Source organism: Microtus ochrogaster, chromosome 2 (assembly GCF_000317375.1).
Source record: "Microtus ochrogaster isolate Prairie Vole_2 chromosome 2, MicOch1.0, whole genome shotgun sequence".
Taxonomy (NCBI): Eukaryota; Metazoa; Chordata; class Mammalia; order Rodentia; family Cricetidae; genus Microtus; species Microtus ochrogaster.
Genome location: NC_022010.1, coordinates 95,062,946 through 95,079,638, shown reverse-complemented (window position 1 = coordinate 95,079,638; position 16,693 = coordinate 95,062,946). Strand labels below are relative to the sequence as shown.

Genomic DNA, 16,693 nt, shown 5'->3' with positions numbered 1-16,693 from the left:
CCATAGCTCACATACACACACTCACACGCATGTCTGAAGATCTACAAGGTAGAAAAAGAAAAGTGATCCTCTGACAATCACATGGGCACCATAGCATACACGTACACACACCTCACACACATGTGCATGCACACAAACACACAGATAATAAACATATTTTTAAAAGGAAAGAAATGCCTCTAGACACTGTCAAATATGCCCTAGGGGGACATCATGCCTGGACAGGAACCACTGTCTACATCTAAGGTCATCTTAGCACCTCCTAGTCAGTAGTAGTGCTCTGAGGATTTTCAGTCAGTAGCAATGCTCCAAGTACTTCAGATGAGAACGCTAAGTGCTTCCATGGAAAAGGACTTAGTTCTTTTTCAGCACATCCTGTGGAGAAGATGTTCTAACCAGGGCAACTCCTAGCACAAAGGGCTCAAGAATGAAGCAAGACACAGAGCTTCACTTTTGATCATGTTTAATGAAAAAGAAGTCACGTGAATAGAAATGGACACAGAACAGAGATGGCGGGTGGGAAAGCATGGCGGCTGGAACAACGGGAAGTCGCTTTGCTTCTGACTTCACAGGCACATCCTGTCAGTTACTGACCTAACACGATTCCGGAAACCCCAAACATCGCGATAGTATGCCTTTCCACTGACCTTCCACAGACATGCAACCAAGTGTGTCTGAATGGTGTCTCTCCACTTTCCCCCAACCCAGATCCCCAAAACGCACGCGGCCAAGGCAAGCGTATCCACTGTGTGTTATCCCGGAGTGAGGAAGCGCAGCAGCCTTGGCTCTTTATTACACAGCAAGTCAGCACTGGCCGGTGAGCTCTGGGCACGGACACGATGGCTGCTAATATTTTCATGAGAGAGCACTTAGGCTACGCAACCGTTTATTCTTAGGACAATCAATCGCTGGAGAGTTACATCTGACTCCGCCAGCTTCAGCTATGTGGAAAGACGTTCCTATGGTTTGTAGCTGAGCAGACGTGAACTATGAAAAGGCATAAAGTTTTAAAATGCACAGATGTGAAACTACAGTGATCATCCAGGCTTGTTTTATGGCTCATGATTTTCGGTGGGACCAGTCAATATTCTATTTTTATTATTTTCTACTCTAATGAATAGTATGATCATATCATTCTAAGTAGGAAATATACATACATAAATCTTTGGAAAAGAACTCTGATCTCGGAAAATATATACTGGTGAGAGCTTTGCAGTAATGACCTCGCTTAAAATAAAATATCCCTCTCTCAAGCTGGAAGCTAGGCAGCACTAAACTCATTCTAGACATTTGCCATGTGGGTAATAAAGAGAAGCAGTAGATTTTACTCTCTGTCCCCTTTAAGATACAAATCTTGTTGGCCAGGGCAAAGCAGCCAGCAACCTCGTACGCTCACATTTCACCGACTGGTGTTAGGAGGACCCTTGCCTCTTCTGATACTGGATGCGGAGTTTTTCCAGTTGTTCTACACATTGAGACTGGGCCATCTTCAGTGTCCGGTTCTCTTCGGTCAGAGCCTCAAATTCCCGGACCAGCTGAGCAGCGTCCAGCTTCTCCTTCTCTGCCTGGTCCAGCTTGGCAATGAGCTCCTTTCTGAAATTCAGGACACAGGGCAAGAAGCATGGGCTGTACTGCGCACATACCCAGCAATCTGCACTCCCCTCTCTGTGCTTCTCAGTGTCTGCCCTCTGACCGCCAATGACACCCCTTACTTTTCCCTCTTCTTTTCTTTCTTTCCCTTCCCTTTTCTTTCAGTATCTTTATGTTTTTATTAGCTTACAAGGCAACAGGTTTCCTTCCATATGGGATGTTTATACATCTCTCCCTCTTTCCCTCCTTCCCCCACTGTCCCCTTCAGACCCCAGTCCCCCCCTTCTACTATGTTCTATGACTGTCTCCACACTTCCCTTGAAGCCTTTTCTTCCACTCTCATGGGCCACTTCCCAGATTCCTGCCCTTTACTCATTTACATCCTCCTGGATGTGAGTATTTAACAATTAGAAGTTAGGATCCAACTCAAAAAAAGTCAGTAGCCCTCCTATATACAAACAAGAAAGAAGCTGGGTAAGAAAACAGAGAAACATCACCCTTCACGATAGCCACAAATAACATAAAATATCTTGGGATAACACTAACCAAAGAAGTGAAAGACCTTTTCAATAAGAACTTTAAGTCTTTGAAGAGAGAACTTAAAGAATATACCAGAAAATGGAAAGATCTCCCATGTTCTTGGATAGGCGGGATCAACATAATAAAAATGGCAATCTACCAAAAGCAATCTACAATTCAATGCAATCCCCATCAAAATCCCAATATAATTCTTCACAGACATGGAACAGCAAAAAAAAAAAAAAAAAAAAAAACAGAATAGCCAAAACAATCCTGTATAATAAAGGAACTTCTGGAGGCATCACCATTTCTAACTTCAAACTCTACTACAGAGCTACAGTAATGAAACAGCTTTATATTGGGATAAAAACAGTCAGGTTGACCAATGGAATCAAATTGAAGACTGGATATTAATCCACACACCCAAGAACACCTGATTTTTGACAAATAAGCTAAAATTATACAATGGGGGAAAAAAAGAAAACATTTTCAACAAACAGTGCTGGCATAACCGGATGTCAACATGTAGAAGAATGCAAATAGATCCATATCTATCCCCATATCTGTGTATGACATCTATTTCCTTACTATTTTAAAAAGAGCCATGATCCACATGGATAAGTCAGTGTCTCTGTAGCAAGATGTATAGCAAGTCCTTTGGGTGTGTGCCTTGGAGAGGTAACTAGGTCATAGACTAGTTCTATTTTTAGATTTCTGAAAAGCCTCTCACTGGTTTCCATTGTGGCTGCAGTGTTCTATCCTCACATCAACAACAGACAAAATAAGGTCTTACTCTACAGACCCAAGTTGGCCTGGAACTCACTATGTAGCCCAGTGATGGAGGTGGGTCTTGTATCTTATCTGTTGCTCTCATTGGTTAACTAATAAAGAAAACTGCTTGGCCTGATAGGACAGAAAATTAGGTAGGCGGAGTAGACAGAACAGAATGCTGGGAGAAAGAAGCCGAGTCAGGCAGTCGCCATGATTCTCCCACTCAGACAGACGCAGGTTAAGATCTTCCCTGGTAAGTCACCTCGTGGGCTACACAGATTATTAGAAATGGGTTAGATCAATATGTAAGAGCTAGCCAGTAAGAGGCTGGAACTAATGGGTCAAGTAGCTGGCGGCCAGAAGCCGGGGCAGCAGGAACTTAGCCCGCAGCTCCTTTAACAGCCCAGGGTGACCTTAAATGTGCATCAATCCTCCTGCCTCAGTTTTCTAAGTGCTGGATTTATAGTTTATTTTAATTTCTCCAAAATCATGGGTCTTTGGAATATGTTTAGGACCCAGAGATCTTTCAATCATCAAAACAGTGATCTTTCAAATTATTTAGTGTGTGTGTGTGTGTGTGCGTGTGCGTGCATGCATGCATGCATGCAGATGTGTGTGTGTGCCACAACATGCAATAAAATCAGCTCTCTCCTTCTACTATGAGATCTGGGGATCCAGCTCAGGTGGGCTACCTTGTATGGCAAGTGCTTCTTGCCTGTTAAGCCATCTCACTGGCCTGTGATATTGTTACAGAATATTTGTTGAACTATGTACAGATGTGTTGTGTTTGTTTTGACTATGTACAGCTATGTTGCATTTAACTATATATAGATATTTTGCATTTGCTTTTAACTATGTACAGCTATGTTGCATTTGGTTAACTATGTACAGATGTGTTGCAATTGTTTAACTATGTGCAGCTATGTTGTATTTGTTTAACTGTGTATAGATATGTTGCGTTTGTTTAATATGTACAGATGTGTTGCAATCATTTAACTATGTACAGATGTGTTGCATTTGTTCATGTTACAGAATATTTATTCAGCTATGTAAAGATGTGTTTAATTATGTAAAGATATGTTGCTGTCTTACCTTGCCTGCCTAAAGCACCCAATAGATCTAATAAAAAGTTGAATGACCAATAGTGGTAGAGGAGGTACAGTGGACTTCTGAGCAGAGAGAGTAAGTAGCAGGAGGAATTTAGGCTCAGGGAAGAAAGAAGAGGACAGATGGTGTGGGAAGTTCTTCTGAAAATGTGTGTTTTTATTGGTTAATGAATAAAGAAACTGCTTTGAGCCTATAGTGGGGCAGAATGGAGCTAGGTAGGGAAAACTAAACTGAATGTTGGGAGAAAGGAGGCAGAGTCAGGGAGACACCATGTAGCAACCAGAAGGGAAGGACACAAGTTGCCAGCTAGAACCTTGCCAGTAGGCCATGGAGCCTCATGGTAAAATATAAACTAATAGAAATGGGTTAATTCTAGATGTAAGAGCTAGCTAGCAATACACTTAAGTGATTGACAAAGCAGTGATTTAAATAATATGCTTTCTGTGTGATTATTTTGGGAGTTTGGCTGCCGGGAAACAAAGAGGCAGCCTCCTATAACAGACAAGGAGATGTGGGGATGAAAGAAGCAGCAAAGGCATATGGAAGGAAAGAAAAAACATAGATGAATAGAAACAGGTAAACTTAAGTTATGTGTTAGCATATTCTATACACTATAAAGCATACTCAGATATGGATATGTAATAACACTGGCTGCTAGGACAAGTGGGTGAAAGAAAATCTCATGAGGAACAATATTTTTCCCTGTTCTCCAAGTATATTCCCACAAAATCTTATGAACTGCAAAGGATAGACAAGAAGAGAAACCTGGGTGACTGCTTCAGCCAAATCAAGAGCATTGTTGTCACCATGGAGACAAATAGGTACCACATGCCTGTGAGGAACAGGCATTACAGCTGCGGTCTTGCCCACCCAACCTAAAATGCACACACTAAACATGAGGAATATTAGACAATTGCAGGAAAAATATCCCTCATTGGAAGGAAAGAACAAAGCATGTTCTGGGAAAGTTTTAATAATAAAGCCAGTAAAAGACACAAGAGGATTTGTGACACTTCCTTTTGGGTTTTCTGTACGTTTGAAACGTTCAAAATTATCTATGAAGGGGCAAAAGTTAAATCAGAATGTTTCTTTCTATACCTGATAGACTCCCTTAACCACTTAATTTGGTATCAGCTGAGCAAAACCAAGCTTTCCAAAAGAAGGAGGACCCAGCAGGACCAAAGGGGATGGTGTGGAACACACAGGCACATACACTAAGTCCATGGGCTCTAGCTGATCTCTGGATCTTCCAAGATGTTTACAATAAAAACTTGGCAAATGAATAATTGAAGAAAAAAAAAGTACTTCAGGGAAAGATCATTTATATCTTAAAAGAAAGGAAACCAAACTCAAAGTGCTCTAATTTAAAAAGCCACATAGCTAATAAGAAAAGGCATAAATCAAGCCTGTCCTGATCAAAGTCTTAGTGTTCTGTGTCCCTGAGCACAGGTAAAGCAGAAAATGCTGATAATTAAATATTGATCAGGAAAAGTTCTCTTGTAATGATCTTAAAGAAATTAATGAGGAAAACCCTACATGGGGTTGAGAAAGAGAACTGTGGCAAATCTTCCACCCATCAGGTCATCCCTGGTCTGCCTGGGGCCCCCTCTCACTTTAAATTACCTACATCACACAAACCATTAGAGTTCCACTTTCACTGCACGGTCTGGGGGTGGCTAGGACCAGGTCCAAGGATAGCTACTTTCCTGACTTTCTGTTTGACTTCAGTTAATCCCCTGATGCTTTCTGTCTGTCTTTTGTTTTCATTTCTAGAGATGACCAACTGCAGGATCACTGACTTTCTAACTGCAAGGAATGGTTGAGACTGTCTAGTCCCATCTCTCTATACTAGAGAATGTCAATAATAATTTCTCCTTTACTACAATCAAGAAGCCTCGGCTGATAGGTTTCTAAATTAGCTTCATGTAAGTAATTATATAGATAGCCAATAAAAACTGCCAAGATGTCTGCTGTCTCCTGTTTGGAACTTATTTATTTAGACACATTTATGTTCATCTATTAGCAAGTCATGAGTAAGGCCAGGCATGTCAAGCTACTGAAGCTATTTTATAAACAGATCATTCCAACATGAATTCATTGTTTACAGTGAGGCAAAATATGGGCCCAACGTTGATCTTTCAGGCTATCTTGTCTATCACTCATCCACTGTCATAGAATGTGGGGGAGGGAGGACATAGCTACGGGAATCTTTTTTTGATGCTAAGAATCTGTAGCCTAATACTCTACATGATGTATCCCAGCAGTCTGAGGGTCACCCCTAGGATCTACCATGAATCATCAAATGTCCCCATCCTAAGCCACAGACTTGGAAACGTTCTACTTGTAAAGAAAAAGGAGAGAAGGGAAAGTATTCGAGAAAAAAAAAGATTAAAAATATGTGGAAATTAGTTTCAAAATGTAGGAAATTCTTTAAGTTCCAAGAAGTTGATTCATTGATAGTACAAATACTTTTTGATCAGAGAGATCACTCTTGGGCTGGAGAGATGACCCAGACATGAAAGGCTAGGCTAGCAACCCAACACACAGGACTGGAAGAATCACTATCATGGTCCTTGGTGATTGCAAAATTAACTAGGGATTTTTATCGAGAAAAAGTTACAATTCTAGACAGTTCGGCTCTGATGAGCTAGTAGGATAAACTTTATTTTAAAAAATTCAAACCCTTGACTTGGTGGCGCTTATATGTTCAGAGGCTCATATTTATATAGGAGAGAAAAAGCAGATGCCTCCAGATGAGTGAAGGATTGAAGATCTTACCTTCCTTTTTTTAATGATGGAGAGATAATGAATGATGTTGAATTGAGGCTTCCAAATTCAATCTGCCAATGGTGCTGACGGCTCATGAATAGTAAATGCATACATGTACTAAGAAATGAGGAGGCAGAAGCAGGCCAGAGGACAACACTGTACCCTTGCGGGGGTGGGGATGAGATTGAGTCTAAACAAAGGTTTGTTTACTGTGAGCATGGTTGGCATTTAGACCTGAAGAGTCTGCTCTAGACAATGGCATTACAGGAAGCTTAGCATCATCCTTGGCTCTCAATCGCTAGACGCTAGACACAACTTCCTCACTTCCTGGTCAGGAATTCAGACATTTCTCTAGATATTAGCCTGGTCCTGGGTTGGCGATGAGGGAGAAGAGTCTCCTTATAAAAACACTATTTTAAATAAAGAAGGCTGCAGGGCTCACTCTACTGGTCAACCTGAGCTGATCCTCGGGTGGAGTAATAAAGTAAAAAGGAAGACGCTTCTTTATTCTGCTCCTCTGGAGACTGTATTGTGGCTGCTTCCCTGGTAATGGAAATAAGTTAAAGATACACTCATTAAGGGTCCACAAATGCCTTGCCCATTTTAATAAGGTCTCAGGCAGAAGATAAGGGGAAAAAAATATAGTCAAGAGACTGGACAGCCCTGGGTTAGATGATGTTAGAGATCCAATCATTACAACTGGGGCATTAAAAATGTATAATCTCACAGCCAGGTGATGTCTGGAATATTGACATTTAACACAAAACTAGCTATTTAAATGAAAAGCATCCTTTTGGCCCTTCCTCTGCCTCCTCAAGCAAAGCCTTCAGCAGTCCATTTTCAGACTCCTTTGGTCAACTTGCTCAACTGGTCTCGGGAAGCACACCCTTGCTGCTGGGAAATGAACTCAGATCCCATACTTTCCCCAGGAAGGAAGTTGCACACATCAGACATCATGAGAAAGAGAATAGGTGTTTGCACCGTGTGCCCACCCACTCTTATAAACACCTGGGGGAAATACCACTCTTGCTGTTCCTGGATGGCAGGGAAAACCCAATTTTTAGACTGAGTAAATGCATAAGACCCGTGTGCCTGGAGTACAGAGAGAGGCGCAGTTCTCCGTGTGTTCATACTTTACAACATTTTTACAAACCTCACCCTTGAGTGGAGTGGGGTAGACAAAACTGGCCTTTCTCTGTTCGCTCTGTGACAGTGGCCTGTTGAGCTCCTCTCTGTCCCCCAACTTTGAGAGACTTTCCAAGAACTTACTTAAAAATCTTTCTTTGAAAATAATATCAGGCAGCAAGTGTTCCTATTTAAACACAGAAACCTCTGCTGGCAGTTTCAGAATGAGTTAAGTAGCGTGACAAAAGGCAAGAGAAAGGAGGGTTATTTTTACATTGAAGTTTTACAAGTTACCTAAGTACCCCTTCCCATAGTGCAGTGCTCCCCTAGATAAGTTATTGTTCTCCATAATTGCTTTATATTAGTAAGACATAAGCATGAAGCTCTTGTAACGTTTGTGGCTTCCCAATTAAAAAACAAAACCAAACCCTTCTAATGCTTCACCTGAACCCACCACTAAAGTTATATAGTTACTCAATGATAAAATGAAAACCCTCTTAAAATTGGGCAATGTATCTAAGTAAATATTTCTCCAAGGAAACATAGAGATGGCCCAGAAGTGCAGATAAAGCTGCGCAGCATCATAGCCATCAAGGAAATGTACGTGGGTACCACAAGGACACACCACTTCCACCCACTCGCACTGGGGTCCTCAGGATAGAGCAAGCACTTGGAGAGATAGATGTGCAGCAACAGACTTTTAACAGATGTTAATAGTGGCATCATTCAAAATACTAAGCAGGGCAAACAACACAAATATACATTAACCAATGAAAGGCAAATAAGATGTGGACAATAGGATCTTATCCGCAGATAAAAAGAACGAAGCGCTGGTGTGTGATACATGGATGAACTTGAAACACTATGCTCTGATAGTCTGAGAGTCACGCCAAAAACATACTACACAATTACATTGATTTAAAAAATGTCCAGCAGCAAGCCGATAGATACAGGAAACAGGTCTAATGGCTAAAATAGCTAGTTATAAAGGACAATGAGGGGGACTGCTCAAGACTACAAGATTTCCTTCCGGGCTGATGAAAACTGTCCACATACAAGATGGCAGCACACAAGGCTGGAAACACGGCAGAGCCTCAACTGTCGAACAGAGAACTTCAGGGAGAAGTATCTCCATCCTTTGTAACTATCCCTTTCTGATATTGCCCATCTCCTCAGAATGGTTTAAATACAGATTGGAGAAATGCTTTCTCTACCAGGCAAGGCGTGAGCATGTTGAGAACTCAGTAACCTTTATAGCCGGTGTAGTCTAATCAGATATCTTAAATCATCTCTGTCTGGCAATTGGTGCCAGATATCTAAAGTTATACAATGTACAAAAGAAGCTGTGTATACCAAATGAAAATTCTTATAAGATGTATCAAAAATATGTCATGTTACAATATATGTGATTATGAGGAACATGGCCACATGCAAAAAGATCTAGATGGTCAACTAAAGTAGGAACTGACTCTCTACATCATTGGTCATAAGCCAGAAATACATTTAAATAAATAGGATTTACTCTGTCGTAAGTTTGTAAACTTTGAGAAAGTTTGACTATCTTTATCCACCCAACAGATATGACCAGGGACAGCTAACTCTTCTCTCACTCTGAGTCCTCTCAAACTTGATGCAGGGAGACCTCCTCTGGAGAGACGAGAGAAGTTCAGTCTCCAGCGCAAGCATCCGGCTGGGCACAGACAACCCCAATAAAGAAAACCTCTCTTTTAAAATACTTTAGAATCTTTATTTCTCACACTTGCATAAGTCAGGAACCAAAGGCATCAAAGTCAGCCACACTTTATGAAGGGTTGGGAGAGAAATTCTCATCAAAATCATTTTTTAATGGAATGCTAATTGCTTGGGCCAAATCCGTATGGCTGGATTTATCTTGCTTGAAAACAAAGGCTTCGGAAAAAGATTTGTTATAAAATGAACCACTGGCTCACTACAGCGTGATGAGAAGCAGTGCTGCTAACAGCCCTTAGAGGATGGATTCCGTACGGTGGCGACTCCAACCACACTTTGATTAACAGTTTATCTTAGCAACCCTTACTAACATCAAGTCATATTTTAAACATGAGGCTGTAGCAATACAAACAAAATATGTTTACGCAGAGGGCATTAATGTAACCTATAACAGGTTACTGTAAATCAACCTAATTTATATTTGACATCTATGATCTATGATCTTTCCTGGGGCAGAAAAGACATGCTAAAGAGAGTGCATGCCTAAGAGAGAGAGAGAGAGAAAGAGAGAGAGTCATAATGACAGGAATAAACTTAATCGTGACTCCTGATAACACTAACTCTCCAGTTTCTCCCTCATTTCTGAAGAAAAAAATCTGATCGCCATGAATGAGGACAGGGGCTGGGCCTTCCTAGAGGAACTGTTGCATGTGGAGCAGACACAGACAGGACCAGCTATGTCCAGGGAATGGGAATAGGCTCATACAGTTGAGGCAGAGTCAAGTTAGGAAGTTCTATAGGGGTCTCTAGGCATGTTACTATAGGTTGTGAAACCCAGGCCAGAATTGGGTGTTGGAACTGGGAGTGCAGGTCTGTTTGTAGAGTGCTTGCCTAGCATGCAGGAGGCTCTGGGTTTGACTCCCAGCTCTTCATAAACAGGTGTGGCTGTACATGCCTATGACTGAGCCATCAGGAAGGTCGAGAATGACCAGGAGTTAGGGCATACTTGGGTACACAGTAAGCTTGACTCCCAGCCTGGATCCATGAGACTGCCTCCAGAGAGAGAAGGGGCAAGAGAGAAGGAGAGGAAGAGGTGGGAGTTCTATTAATTTTAAAGAAGAAAAAAGCCACACACACAGGAAGGAAAACACAATATTGTACCAACCAAGATTTGAAGCAGAAAATTTGAAACCCAGATAAAAGAACTGGGAATGGAGAAGAAGGAACTTGAGAAGCTAAATGAAAGGGGGGAAAAAGTAAAAGATTTGTCCTTGCCCTGTATGTAGCCAATTGTTTAAAGAATTGAGATACAATTGATGAAGGAATAAGATGACTTCTTCAGAAACACACGTGGCCTTATGAGTCCCTAGGGGGCAGGCTTCTCCTTTGAGGTCCTAGAAGTTTGTAATAAAGGTTTTTCCCTAACCAGCTAGCTGCTTCTTTCTGAAACCAACTTGAGTCCTTCTTCCTTTGATGCTGCGGTGGTACCCACAAGTTATCATTGTTCTCAGCACAAGCCGTGGGAACAAGTTCCAGATCCCTAACATTAACCATTCTTACACCATGATCCTGTCATAGTTCAAAATGCGGCACACAAAAATAGTATCTCTTGGAGTGGGTGATTCTCATATTGCCAGAAAAATGCCCATATGAGGTTAAATTAAATACCAAAGTCCTCAAGAAGACGGACAGTGAAGCGTTATCTATAAAGACGAACTACCTAGGTGTGTTCTTCCCTGGCGTGCCATCACAGTCTGTGTGTGCCCAGAAAATGCACTCACAGGCTACTCATCCTAAGTCCTCCTGTGGCTGCAACATCGGCCACTCTCGAAAGTCACGCTGTGGTGACAAAAGCAACCTAAGCATTTTGGACAGCCTACCAAGACTCTGTAACCAAAAGGAAAGCCTTGGATTTTAAAAGTTGTGCCTTCTGCTTTCTTAACAGTTCTTAATCTTTCATAACCAAAAGTTCAAGTCAATGTTTGTGTTTGAAATGAAGCAAAGCAGGGAATTTTGAAGAGGCTGGGCTCATTTGGTATATGCAGTTGTCTGTCTACCAAACCCACGGCTGCATAGATATCCAACCTCCATGCAGCAGTCTCAAGAGTCCTAAGATTTTTCTTAAACAAAGCACATGTCACCTTCTTTCATTCAGAAATTAAGTAATAAATAAGCTGTGTCACTGCAGTAAGATAAGGGAAAAAGAAAGATAAGGTTGAAAACCGCCGTGTTTGTGAGTGCTATACACATCCTGATAATGATATGTTTAGCATTTAGGTGTACAATATAGAGAAGGCTTCAGGAGCTCAACGGTGAGAAATGCCTGTCTAGCTATGCTTTATTGGGACCACGTCCTGGTCAGAGGTGTCAAGACTACCAGCGGATCTCCCTCACAAGTGTGTGAGAACCAACTGGCCAGAGGATGAGGACATACTGTTTAATATAATGCTTTTCAGGAATAAAAAAGGGAAGAGTCGGTGAGGAAAAAATGTTGGCAGAACAAAGTGCAATGAAGCTGGGTTTCATGAAACAGTCAGTAAAATTGAAGGGCTCCAATTAATTGAATTGTCTAACCTCGCCTAGCAGACCCGTAATGATAATAAACGCTATCATAATGAAAACTTACTGGGACTATAAAATGCAGTTAGTCAACTAATACATTTACAGAACTCGAAAAAGGGTTTTCATTTCATGGGGGACCTTTACTGCTTAAACATCAATTAAAATTCACTCCAAGCCAAAGTGCCCTGAGGTCTCTGGGTACAGCCAGAGAGAATATGGCATGGCTCTGGATGGTATTTTGGCAATTTTAATTTCTCTCACTAAAATCTCTCATTTCAAAGCCAATTACGTTTTGAGTGGAAGCACGCCCACAGCTCCCTTTCTTAGTCAATGGGGAGAGGCATTTGATCCACAGAAGGTCTGTTGCGTGTGCCCACAATCCCCTCCCTTCTGACCCACCGACCGCAGTCTCTGCTCAGTAGAAGAGAGTACTTACTTCCTTTCCTCGAGCAAGGCGATCTCTTTTTTGACCTCATGGTACTCCTCCGCTATTTGGCAGTGCTGTTTAAACACCTGCATGGATTCTACGGAGTCGTGACATGGCGGCAGAGGCTGCACAAACGAGGAGAAACGCAATCAGTCCACCGGATCAGAAAGCAGCACCGCCAATGAACACAGCGGAGACAGGCGGCTTCTGTTTGAGGGTCCATAGAGAGGTGAGGCGATCCTGCTGACACTGACTTTCACCGGAAACTGGAGCCCCGAGACCTACCACACGTTAGCTACCTGCCCCATTGATCTGTGGTTGTTCTTAGAACTTGTAAACTGCTTTAGAAAAGATCAGGGGAAATACTCCAGTCGTCTGTTTCAATTCCCCCCCCTTTTTCCCCTACGCCTATAATCCTGAGGCCAAGCCCAAGAGAGTGGCGCAGTCCTGCAGGTAAAGAGGACCAGAACCCTAAACCCTGCTCGGGGCACATGAGGCAGAACACAGGACAAATCTGAATTTCTTCTTCCCTCCCATATATGAGCAAAACAGGTCCACGCGGCAAACTTTTCCTACATATAACATGGAAAACATGCCTACCTCCAGAAATCATTTTTAACTAAGACCGCCATGGCTTTGTAATTCTTATTTCCACATCAGCAATGTGTGATTTAAAGCATTACTGTTTGGGGTGGTCTTCTAATTGTCTTTTAGAGAGGTTTTGAATCACCCCCTAATTACTTATGGAAAATATGTAAAATCTGAGAAGCATGGAAGTTGGTTGCTGAACAAGCTCTTGGGTCCTGCTTGTCGTTATGGTCTATGCAGGCAGGCAGTGTCTGACTAGGTACTATTCTCACTCATTTATTCCAGTAAAGTGTGAACTAATGGATCTTGTTCTTTGCTCCCATATTCTCCAAGCACAGCACACAGATTTCTTGGGGTGTCATATTTGCTCAGTAAGTAGCAGCAATTCAATATAGCGTGTGCTCTGGCTGACAGCTAAGAGCGCCCTTCTCATTCAAAGGAAGTAGAATTCTAAGTAGACATAGGCATTATTGACACATCACACTGAACCTCATTGATGTGCACAATGAATACTTGTTAATAATAAGTTCTGCAATGTTTTCGAATTCTGATTGGAACAAATTTTACATTCGTGTGAAATCCTTGATGTCACTTAACTCACGTGGAATCTGACACTGGCCACTTTACGTGGCATCTTTCCCTGGACCCCTATGAACATATTCACAATGCCAGCCCAGCCAGCTGTTAACCATGACCCTTTTCAACACAGAAATAAATGGAAAACCAGGACACAGTGCTACAACAATATAATTCACCCCAGGCGACGAAGCAGCTGCCAAAGGAATTCACGACTCCTGGCTCCTCCAGTCTGTAGCCCAGAAATCTCAACCCTTCACCAATTCTCACCTGTTACGCTGGCACGTTACCAGGTATAACTGTTAGCGGAATGAAAGCGACATACCCGGGCTCCCGAGCCAAGCTTTTAAATCATCTGTGCCCCGTTAGAAGACTTGACTGCTGGCAGCCGTGAGAGTCCACATCCCATCCTGCCCTCATGAACACCACATAAACCACACTCATTCAAGCAGGATGCAGCAATTCAGTGGCCACCTGCAAGTACCTGAACTGCACATTCCACAGCGACCTAATGCCATAGCCAAGAATCTAAAGGACTGTGTGCCTGCGAGAATAAAGATGATGGCGGTCAAGGCGGGAGCATCCTTTCTGTGTGCTTTGAGAAGAAAACTGAACATCACAAGTACACTTCCTTCAAGCAAGGAAGCTCCCCCCCTCCTCCTTCCTTTGCTTCGCACCTTGCGGTTCTTTTCAATAACTAGCACGCTTTCCTCATGATTTTGGATTTGTGATTTTTTTTTAATTTTATGAGTCTGGGTGTTTTGCTTGCATGTTTGTCTGTGCACCACATTCATGCAGAGTCTCAGAAGCCAGAAGGTGTTGGGTCCCCTGGAAGTTACAGACTGTTCTGAACTGCCCTGTGGATGCTGGGAATTGACCTCCCATCCTCTAGAAGAGCAGCCACTACTGTTCCCTGGTGCTGAACCACTTCTCCAGCCCCTTTACTTCTGTTTTTATTGGTACATTAGCATGCTGCCACTAAGTGACAGCTCTAGGCCTTTTACATTTTTATCTTTGGACAGTATTATACTAACTTGCCAAAAGCAGCCTTGAGTTCATTCACAGTGCATCTCAGGTAACCCCCAAACCTGTCTCCTCAAGCTTCGGTACCCCACCCAAGCAGCTGGGATTACAAAAGTTCACCACTGCAACTGGGCAACTGGCATCTCTTAATTGTAGAAATCAGATCTTGCATTTTGGAAGAGGCAGGAGACCTGCGGGCGGGGAGGAGGAACAGGTGAGGGTAATGGGAGGCTGGATACAGTCAAAACATGTTATGTACATAGATGAAAATGCCATAATGAAACCTAGTTTTTACAACTAATATCAGCTTTCAAAACTATTTGAAAGGATATATTTTTAAAGCTAGGCAGTGTGGTGATACTACTAAGGGCATGTGGGCCTAGCTAGGCAGTGGAACTGACACTCGGAAGTGACAAGCATGACAAGCTTTCTTTTACCTATTTTAAGCCATCGTCCATGTTGATGCAAAGACAGTTTCCTCTGAGACTTTCCTCTTTGCCTAGCCCGGCTAAGATGTCTTCCTCCCGGGGTCTGCCGGCTGAGGCGTGTCTCATCTCTACTCAGCTCTTGTCCTCCCTGACCGTTTTGCCAGGGAATTTCAAATTCTCACCACATTTTAAAATTCCAGGCCATGCGCGGCTAACCATCAATGTTGCCGGGCAAATCAGCATGTGCACTGGCCGACAGACTCCATGGCCATCTGAAGACACCAGACATTTATCCGAGCCCAGAAAATTCATTGAAGAGTTTGTTTACGTGCATGCGGTTTGCATCCCAGAAGAAATTCCAATCAATGAAAGTCTCCTAGCTACTGCAACTTAGACTACAGCTGTGCCGCTCTGTGCCTCCTAATACGCCTGGCCGTGTTTTCTCACACAGGCTCTAGATCATCACGTTGGCCCTGAACTGACTACGTGGCTGAGGGTGGCCTTGAATCTCTGATCCCCCTGCGAAGTCCGTGACTCTGAAGATGAGCAGATGGAGAATTTTTCATCATTGCCAACTGCCCAGCTTTAAGGAACTCTGAGATAGAATAAGATGCCGTGTTGGCCAAAACCAGTGTCCATCACCGCAGCGGCAAGGATAATGAACCGAACATAGCATATGTGGCAAATACTGCAGAATGAGCACACTGGCTCTCATTGATCCAGGTGATTCTGATATCATTAGAAGCATGTCAGCACGGGCTGGAGAAATGTAAACCAGCAAAGGTTTTAGGGGAAAGTTACTAGAGTTTGTTTAAAAATAAATATATATATTTAAAAAGCAAAACCAGAACTACCCATCGGCTTAAGTAAGGAAGATCTAAACCCAGGCATGGATGACTTACTTGGTTGTTGATCCCGCTTAACACATGTTCAAACTGAAAACTTAAGGAAAAGCTACAAAAATTCCTGGAATAGCTAGACAGAAAGCATTAACTTTGAGAAATAAAAGCAACAGTTTCTGTCAGTCATGGTGTACACCTGCAATCCCAGTACGTGAAGGTCAAGGAGGCAAAAGTTCAAAGTCACCCCTGACTTTGAGTTCAGCACAAAACTGCTACATAAGACTATTTTAAAAAGAAGAAGTAAAACAGCAATAAAAAATGATGCTGTCTTTATTCCCAACACTCGATTTAAACTAGTCCTATTAGAGAGAATAGTGTTCATCGAAATCCCATGCTGAGTGGGGGTGGGCAGTTAGCCAACTCCAGGTCCTTGGTCCCCTGGCGTTATTATGCTGCACTTCCTACACCTTGATGCCCTTAGTCCAGGCTCTCCTCAAAGGAACAAGGCTGCACTCCAAAGGAGCCTAGAACAGCCTGGGAAGCCGCTAGAGGCGGAGCCCATGCCTAGCGTTTGGGAGGCCCTGGGTTCAACCTCTGATATCAAGCCCCTCCGTGTCTCCCCCAACCCATCACCAAAAGCAATTGTTTAAGACCCTAGAACATAGCTGCTGTGTTAT

At 42.6% G+C, this 16,693-nt stretch overlaps 1 protein-coding gene across 2 annotated transcripts in view; it reads right to left on the bottom strand.

The window, feature by feature from the left end:
• Nucleotides 1-483: 483 nt before the first annotated feature.
• The window catches only part of Map3k7cl (MAP3K7 C-terminal like), a 39,620-nt gene continuing 23,410 nt past the window's right edge, over nt 484-16,693 (bottom strand). For both annotated transcript variants that reach the window (XM_005345311.3, XM_026786573.1), the window contains 2 exons: nt 12,569-12,684; nt 484-1,593 (listed from right to left, as the gene is read on the bottom strand). In XM_005345311.3, coding sequence (XP_005345368.1) covers nt 1,413-1,593; nt 12,569-12,684 — 297 coding nt within the window. In that variant the 3' untranslated portion in view covers nt 484-1,412. The remainder of the gene's footprint in view (nt 1,594-12,568; nt 12,685-16,693) is intronic.